Genomic DNA, 9112 nt, shown 5'->3' on the forward strand with positions numbered 1-9112 from the left:
TGAGATTTGTAAAAAGGAGTCCTAGACATTGCTCCCTAAATTTGGGGTTCATGGAATACTATGGATTTCACCGTAATGGAATTTTCATCATTTTTTTCTCTTTAAGAAACAGCTTTGACCAAGTTACAGCATTACTGGGACGAATGCGGTCTACATACTCAAGATTGGCAGCTTCATCACTGTCAAGTTCGTTAGGGAATGGGTTACTACAGAACTATACTAAGAATAATGGTGCCACCTAGTGACACTTCTAGTTATTGCTTCCCCAAATTGCATATGACAATCGTTATAAAAAGATCCACTTAGACTAAGTACACAGTGTGATGTGTGCAATCTATTATCGTCACCATTTTTCTATCCAAGAAACTCTTTCACAAAATTTTCATGTGATAAACTTTCACGATCTCATTCAGATTTCTCAGATGATGTTTTTATGGGGTGTTTTTACAGCAATTTTTTCAGTAGTTTATATTTCAAAGATTGTCTTTTTCATATTTTAAGACATAGGAGTTTTGAGATGCAACATTGACAGAATTACTACTTTTCAGGGTAGACAATATTAAATATACATATTGATTGTGAGGCATTCTGATCAGGCTACAGGTACTAATTATTTAGTTAGGAAATTATAGATTTAATGACAAGCACCCTATCTTGGTCAGAAAGCTTAGAAGCTAGATGTTGTCTAGTCTTGTTATATAAAGTTAAGTCAGGTAACTTCTGTAATTCAGTATTTTCACCCATAAAATGGGACAGCAATTCCTTCTTATCCACTTCCTAAAGTTCTGAGGATCAAGCCCAGTAACGAATGCTTTTAAAACTGCTCTACAACAGTAAGAAACTAGTGGTGTTGTTCCCACAATAATTTTCCTGGGAGCTCAGCTGCTTGGGCTCAGAAATGGCCTCCCTGCTCACTTGATGTATAACCTTGGGAAGTTCCTTCTCTGCTCCTTGGTGCTTTCTATTAGAACAGGGATAATAAAAATACCTACCTCAAAGGGCAGTCGTGTAATGTGCTTAGTACATAGCAAATGCTCAGTACAAATTTTTAACTACGTGATCACACACACATTTGCTGTGATGGCCACGGGATAAACTGTCAACGTAGGAGATCATCACTACGTGGCTCTCCAAAAGAGAAAGATTAAATAGACAGAATCTCCATCATCATCACTAGTAATATTTATTGGACACCAAAGAGAAACAAGATCTTGGCCCAGGTGCCTTACAGTACTAGATTCCACAATGATCTTTACAGATAAAGTAGATGAAACAGAACAGTATGTGTCAGGTAACATAAGGCATTCAAAAAACTACTAATTTTTTCGTTTTTAATATTCGAAACTTTTCTTCCCCCAATTTTTCAAATCTGGCTTTAAGTAGAGCTGTTGAATAAGCACACTTACAGTTATGCCAGAGATGGTAACAGCAGAGTTGGTGGCGACGACACAGGCAGAACCAGGAAAGGCGTTTTGTGGCATCTCTCCCATTACCTGAGTCCAAGCTGCCCTCGTCTCCTGCCAGGACAAGGCGATAGCCTCCTAACTGGTCTTTTTGCTTCTAGTCTTGCCCCTTCGTTCTATACACAACAGTGATGTGGAGTTTTTTAAAACATCAATCATGTTTCTTCCCTGCCTGAAGCCCTGTGATTTCCCACTTGGACTCTGCAGCCAGTACCATCCTTGTGCTGGTATCATCCTTGGCTCTCCCAATGCTCCTGTCCCACGTGCCTTGGGAGGAGCCGTCCCCTTTGAGTGGACAGCCTCGCTCTGATCTTCACATGGGAACCCCCTTCTTATCATTCAGATCTCAGCTTAACATCACCTCTCAGAGGCCTTTCCTGCCCACCCTCTGCCACGAGTGCTGCTCTTCTCTACACAGGACTGATGTGACATCGCGCGGGGATTGTCACTCACCGGAGAATGCAGCCCCGTGAGGGCAGCGTCCTTTTCTATCTAGCCCTCCAGCAATCTCCAACACTTAGAACAGTGCCTGGCACATGACAGGCGAGTGACAAATAGTGCTTTAATAATGATCAAGATTATCCCCCTATATTTTCCTTTTTTTAAACATACAGCGATTTTCCGCTTGGTTTTCTGACACTTCATGGTGACTAAGCTTCTAAGTTGAAAACATACTTGTGGGGCCTTGGGCAGGAGCTTCAGCTTTTCTAAACCTCAGCTCTATCAGTAAAAATTAGGAATACCTTGTGGGTCATGAGGATTAGGTAATAAATGTGAAAGCTCACGTGAGCTGCAATGCACTGGACTAGACCCCTAGAGTGGAGGTGTTCCCTCATTTTAAAGATGTTGAAAAGGAAGCCCGGACAAATTGCTAGCAAATGAATAGATTTGCCTATTGCTCCAGCTATAAAGCACAAATATTAAACAAATGCACTGATTTTAAGTAGATAAGATACCATTACCATACTTTTACGAGGGGGAATAGGTGTTGAACAATGTTGAGCAACTTCAATTAATGGATTTTTTTCATGTTTTAGACTTTTCTCTTAGTTCTCATATTGCTTGGCCTTGAAGATTTTAAATGAGTTTGCAGCAGCCTCGTCTTTCTGTCCTTCCCTTCTGTCTATACTGTCTGAACTGTCTTGAAACACACAACAGCATTATTTATAATCTTTTATCTTCTATTTTTTTTTTTTTTTTTTTACCATGGACAGAATTTTCCAAAATTCTTTTCAAATAGTCAATTGCCCCAAGATTATTTTAAATTTCAGTAGTGACTACAGCATCACGATGTGATGCAATGGAAATGTCTTGACTCTTTCAGGCATTCAGGGCTTTTCACAGAGACAGTGTCACAGTTCCTGCAGCGCCATGAGCTCTGAGCTGCGTGCGCTGGGCAGGAGCTCTAACTCTCATTTACTGACAGTGACTGTGGTCACTTACTTGAGTACTCTGTTCCCCCACTTGAAATACAGGGCTAATAAAAATCTATTTCATAAGGTTGTTGGGAGGATTTACTGAAAATCGTACCCATATACACTTAATGTTTCATAACAACTACTCTTTTCTCCAGAATTTTGCCTCATCTTCTTAGAATCTTAGATTAATAAAATGTTTAATGTTTTCTCAGATACATCTGTAGGTATCACTTAATAGTTTAAACATCTGACTTACTAGAAACATAAAAAAAAAGCCTAACTAGTTTTTAACAGCATAATGATGTTAAAGTGTACTTAAACGTTCTGTGGAACACTATCCCATATACGTGAAAAATCAATTTTGCCGTGAAATCTGAATTATATGAAGTTGAAAACCTGACAAAAGGACCAGCCCCAACTACCACTCATTTGTTTAGCTTGCCATTACATTGCATTTGAGTCAGCATAATCTTTATTTCAAAATAGCATATTTATTATATAAAAATGTAAAAATCCAGCAAAACCAGAAATATGGATGTATTTTCCTGGGCTTTCACATTTGTTGATTTTTATTCTCAATCTCTTTTTCAATACAATTCACAACCCCATCCCCATTTCCAGTCTGATTATACCAGTGCTAAGTGGCAGAAAGGTCTGGAATAAATACATCAAAAAAAGAAAAAAGGCAAAGCTGTGAAACTATGTCGCATGCAACAGGTTCTATGAGGGTGGAAGAAGCGTCTGAGAAATAAAGGAGTAAGACAATGTAATTGGAAAGTTCCAGCTAGAGTTCTTTCAGTCATCTTTGTCTTTTGCTCCATGTTTAAGGATGCGCGTGAACTCGATGTAATTGAAATTCCCCTTTTTGTCAATGGGGGCTTCTCTGTACAGCTCATCCACTTCCTCATCTGTAAACCGATCTCCCATGGTTGTCAGCAGCTCTCTCAGGTAATCTTCCTGAATGGTGCCTGCGAAGCAACAGAAAGAAGGGAGCCATGAATACTTCCTGGCACTCTAATGGTTCACTTCTAAACCCATTTCAGAATATCCATATCTACACAAACAAAATAAATCAGCAAACTAAGGCAATATGTAATTAGGTCATTATGTTTTCTAATTACTTTTAGAGTTTTTTTAAATTAATATTAGATCAAATCATTTTAAAAGCTCAGAGATAGATTATATGCTTACAAAATTAACCTTAAGTATTGTCTAGAGGTTAAACAAACCTCAAACCTTCATTCAGAAATATTTCAGAAGTGCTTCATATAGTCTAGAATGAGGCTAAACATAAAAAAACAAATGGCGCTCACCTGTTGCTTCTTCATCAAAGCAAGCAAAAGCATTTCTGATGACATCTTCTGGATCTGTGCCATTTAACTTCTCACCAAACATGGTGAGGAACATGGTGAAATTGATGGGGCCTGGAGCCTCATTCATCATGGCATCAAGGTATGCATCAGTGGGATTCTTCCCTATAAGATTTTGCATTTTAACATTTAAGAACAAAGAACTAACTTTGATAAATAGTTACTTTACCATTGTTATGCTCTGCAACATATTTTTTAAATTTACATCACTTGAAACTAATTTTTCAATTGATTTTCATCAAGAGCATTTAAAAAAGAATTTTTGACAACTTAAAAAATCTTTGATAAAAAAGTATTCTGGGTGTAGGTTGAATGTTGTTTACTCACTGATACTTTATGTCAACTTTCTCTTCATTATTTTTCATTAAAAACAAAAGCCTGAAACTATGAACCAGGCAATGTCACATTACATCTTGAATATTGATAACATTAAAGGTCTATCAGGGGAGTCAGTTCAATAGCAGTTATTAAAAAAAAATCTAAACATTCATATTTCCAATTGTGGTACAGCTACCCATGAACTGGTGGTATGCTTCACACATTTTATTTATAAGTTGGCCATTTAAGTTAAAACTATTAGTTTGGTTTAGAATTGGGAGCTTATTTTGAACAATGTTAAATATTATTACAGATATCACCAAATACAGTACTTCCTATACCCAGAAAGCTCTCAAGAGGCCTTTTGAGACAAGGAGAATAGTATTTGTACATCTCACAAACAGTGATTCATAACAAGCTGATTACTATTTTTGTGAAAAGGCATGTAAAGAAGATAAAAGTCTACCCAGAGAAGCAAGCATGTCATGCAAATCTTCCTTGTCAATGAAGCCATCTCTGTTCTGATCAATCATGTTGAAGGCCTCCTTGAACTCCTGAATCTGTGACTGGTCAAACATGGCAAACACATTGGATGTGGCGCGCTGAGGGCGCTTCTTGGTGGTCTTGGTCTTTGCCTTTTTGCTCGACATGGTGGTGTTTAATTCTGGAGTTAAAAACAAGAACACGGAAGAAAAAGGAATGCATAAAACATAAAGCAAAAGAGAATACATAACACCTAAAGTTAGTGAGTAAAAATATCTTAATATAGAATTATTACTTCAACGGATAGGAATAAATACACCATATTGTACTATATTATACTTTACTATATTTTCAATGTGACAGTTAAATGGCTGGGGGGGGAGCATAATTTTGAAAGAATTAAGAAACAGAATAGAAATTACTGATGTACCTTCCCCCTAAATTTCATGAGACCAATTTTTACTAAGTGGGAATTAATTTAAAATATATAACAATAGCTAGCATTCATGGAGTACTTACTCTGTGGCCAAGCACTGTTATAATGGCATGGGGCTTCCCTAGAGAAAGGCTCCAAAGTTGATCTTTTATAAGGATTGTCCCATTCAATTCTCACAACAACCTCTGCAATAGGTACACTTATTAATTTCCATTTTACTACCAATATAACATAACCTCTCTAAGCCTCAGTTTTTTCATCAGTAAAACACTAGCCACTTCAATGTGAGAACTAAAGGAGATAGCATACATAAAGAGGCTAGTATAGTTAGCATATGGTAAATGTTCAAAAAGCTCTAATCTTTCAAAGTATCATGAAAACCTACTTTCTCATCTTGCATCCCTTCTAGCTATACCTCCATTTGCCCTTTCCCTTGAAAAAACTTCCAGAATAGTAGTCTTATACTAAACTATCTCTATTTTCTCTTTTTCTCAATCCTTGATTCTCTGTAATATAACTTTCATGGTAGCCTCCAGCATTGTACTGAAAGCCATCAATAATTTTAATGTCAAATAGAATGGACACCTTTCATTCCATTTTTCAACTGCAGTCTTAAATGCTATCAGCTTTGGTGTTAGGAAATCCTAAGTTCAAATCTCACTCCACCATTACTAGCTATATATCACCTCTGAATGCCCATGGACCATATACCATATCTGTGAGTTAAACAGTTAATAGTGAGTTCTGTGAGTCCTAGCAAATTATTGAATTTGAGGGTGGTCTTGGGACACCCAACCTTGCAACTGCATTGAGAAGTGGTCTTGGGGATTGTTGCAGCCACACAGTGTGAAAGCAGATGACTAGCAGGCTCAGTGGTTAAGAAAGAGGATTTTGGACCCGAGTCTCCAAGACTTCTAGTCTTGGACTTTTTATACATATATTGTCTACCTCTCTTTCTTTATTCTAACAAACAGCCCACAGGGTGTTTTGAAGCTTGGAAGAACACCAGCTGTACTGTCCCTCCTCTAACATTCCAACTCCTTCCCCTCCCAACATACGTGTCCTGAATAAATGTTAGTTTTCTTCTCTATCCAGTAACTCAGCTTGTTAATTTATCTTAGTTATATCCATGGTTAAATCAGAGATAGGATGTGGTCCACTACCAAGATACTTTGCTATGTTTTAATTCTTCTTCACATACCAAAACTGTTAAAGTTCATTCTCATACTAAAAATTCTATGACTTTATTTCTTCAAGATGTAAAAGTCAGTAAGTCTAAAGGCAAGAATTAGTTTTTTTCTCTCAGTATCAGATCATTTTTGTAATAGTCATTTAGAAAAACTTCCCAAAGAGTAAATCTTTATTTTTAAAAAATGATCAGTCAATTATATCATGCTAACTCTATGGCTAACCCAAATATATACTATTAATATATTTAAACACTTTTGAAGCTTGGTCTGAGCTCTCCAAGAAGTCATCACCAAGATGGGATCATAATTTACACACAGGATTTTATTAGGGGAAATACCTGTGAGAAAGGAGAGGTAGCCCAATAAGGCTAGAAGAGCCATCAGTTGGTGAGCAAGTCTAACCCCCAAGTGAGAAAAACAGGGAAAGCAGGTTGATGGAAGAGAACTAAGAGCAATTCACTAATTGACCCTAATCAAAATATGTTATAGAACAGATAAAAAAGCTCAATGTAATAATACTGTAATTTTTAAGTTTTTTTTCCTCATACTTCACTTAAAAGCAGCGGCACACTTGTATACGTATATGGTACATACAAAACCCATACACACACCAAAATATCAGCTGAAAAGTGAGGCAAAGTTGTACCAGAACAATCTGAAGGGAGCTCTGACCACCCTTTCTCCTTACCTTCTGAAATAAGTACCTTGGCTCTCTCCCCTTTCTCAAGTCCCACTCACTTTTCAACCCACCACAATCTGGCTTTCTCTTCTCTACTGCAGCTGCTTTAATTGCCAAATCCGATCTAAATTTCCTTGGACCACTCGACTGCATCTGACACTATCTTACTCCTCTTTTCTTCAGAGACTCAGCCACGCTTGGCCTGGTGCCCAGTAACAGTAGAGATGAACTGTCCCAGGCAAGGGACAGTGCAAGGGTCCGGCCTTGCAGTCCTCACACTCTATGAGGGAGATTGCTAAACACTACACTGGAAAGACTGGTTTATGTGCAAAGATGTATTCGACTCACTCTATCTCAGTTTTCCTATTTCTATGATTGGTCTGCCTTCATTTTCTTCTTTATCTCCACTCACTTAAATATTCATGTTTCCCAGTATTCTGGCAGTCCATGGTTTAAAGTTCACTTTACTCTCCTAGGATGATCTCATCAGCTTTCACTATCCTGAAAACACCTACAACTCCCAAGCCTGCACCTCCAGGCCTGAGCTTTCCCTTAAGCTTTGGACTTAAATACCCACCTGGATGCCCCCAGACACCTTGTAATCAACATGCTGCAAACAGGAATCATTATCTTCCCCCTCCTGAACTTTCCCATCTTTCTGTTTTCTCTTGTCTACCCACTCACCAAGCCAGACACCTAGGAGTCATCCTGCACAAATCCTTGTCCCTGAGGAATCAAGCCCTGCCTCGGATTTGCTCATCTTCCTCATTCCTTTGCCACTACCCTAAACTGCACCCTCTTCCTCTCTTGTGTAAAGTATTTCTACAGCCTCTTCACTTGTCTCCTTGCCTCTTGGTTCCCTCAAGACAACCCTTCTTCCTATTCTAGTCAGAGGTGTCTATAACATGAATATGGCATCATTACACTTCTGAAAATCTTACTTTGGCTCTCCACTTCCTAAAGGATAAAGTACAAGTTCTTAAGCGTGGCACACAGTTCTTCCTTTCCCCACTCTAGAATGACCTTCCCAGCCTCACCTCTAGCCATTCTCTTCTCTGCTTTGTACTTTTTCTTCAGCAACACCAAACTGCTTATATGTCCCCAGGGGCACCTTGAGTACCTCTGTTCTTGCTATATTTTCAGCCCCAAATGCCCTGGTCCACTTCTCTGCCTTAGGACCAGAGAGAGAATTAACGGTCTACTCGACTTACAACTACTATCATTTATTGAGTGACTCGTGTGCTCTGCACATTATGTGCATTAAATGAAACATGCCTGCCTAAGATCAAAAATACTAAATAACTTGCCCAAGGTCACCTAGTGGCAGAAGTAGGATTTCAAATCCCATTTGTTACAGGTTGTTTCTACCTATGTATTTTTTACTTCCTACTAAATGCTCTTCAAGTTATTTTGAGTTTAATACAAAATTTTAAAAACTTTCAATGCTACCAATATAATCCAACACTGATTTCGGAGCAGCTACATTCCTCTAAATTCAAATGCTAGACAAATTGAGTTTTCAAATAAATTCAAACTATAGTGGAGAAACCAATGTACAGACTAGAAGTGTGCAGTGAGTAAATAAAATGTAAAAGGTACCTCTGGAATTGTGCAGTGTAGTAGCCCTGGTTGGGTTTAATCAAGTAGCAACATTTTCTATCACTCACGGTTTTTGTTTGAAAACATTACCTAGGTCTATCAAATTATTAATGTTTAACCTAGAAGTGCTGGAGAAAAAAACAAAAGCCAACTAAC

The 9112-nt window shown here is 38.0% G+C and overlaps 2 protein-coding genes across 2 annotated transcripts in view; both read right to left on the reverse strand.

Annotated features, from left to right (window-relative positions):
* Nucleotides 1-3335: 3335 nt before the first annotated feature.
* The window catches only part of LOC105816632 (myosin regulatory light polypeptide 9), a 25704-nt gene continuing 19927 nt past the window's right edge, over nucleotides 3336-9112 (reverse strand). Inside the window, exon 5 of the mRNA XM_012652115.1 lies at nucleotides 3336-3684. Within this exon, the coding sequence (XP_012507569.1) occupies nucleotides 3677-3684 (8 nt within the window). The 3' untranslated portion in view covers nucleotides 3336-3676. The remainder of the gene's footprint in view (nucleotides 3685-9112) is intronic.
* MYL12B (myosin, light chain 12B, regulatory) overlaps nucleotides 3336-9112 on the reverse strand; it is a 12133-nt gene continuing 6356 nt past the window's right edge. Inside the window, exons 2-4 of the mRNA XM_012652113.1 lie at nucleotides 5036-5233; nucleotides 4195-4356; nucleotides 3336-3849 (exon numbers count right to left, since the gene is read on the reverse strand). Coding sequence (XP_012507567.1) covers nucleotides 3677-3849; nucleotides 4195-4356; nucleotides 5036-5219 — 519 coding nt within the window. The 5' untranslated portion in view covers nucleotides 5220-5233 and the 3' untranslated portion in view covers nucleotides 3336-3676. The remainder of the gene's footprint in view (nucleotides 3850-4194; nucleotides 4357-5035; nucleotides 5234-9112) is intronic.

This window comes from Propithecus coquereli, unplaced genomic scaffold (genome assembly GCF_000956105.1).
Source record: "Propithecus coquereli isolate 6110/MARCELLA unplaced genomic scaffold, Pcoq_1.0 Scaffold38, whole genome shotgun sequence".
NCBI classification, from domain to species: domain Eukaryota; kingdom Metazoa; phylum Chordata; class Mammalia; order Primates; family Indriidae; genus Propithecus; species Propithecus coquereli.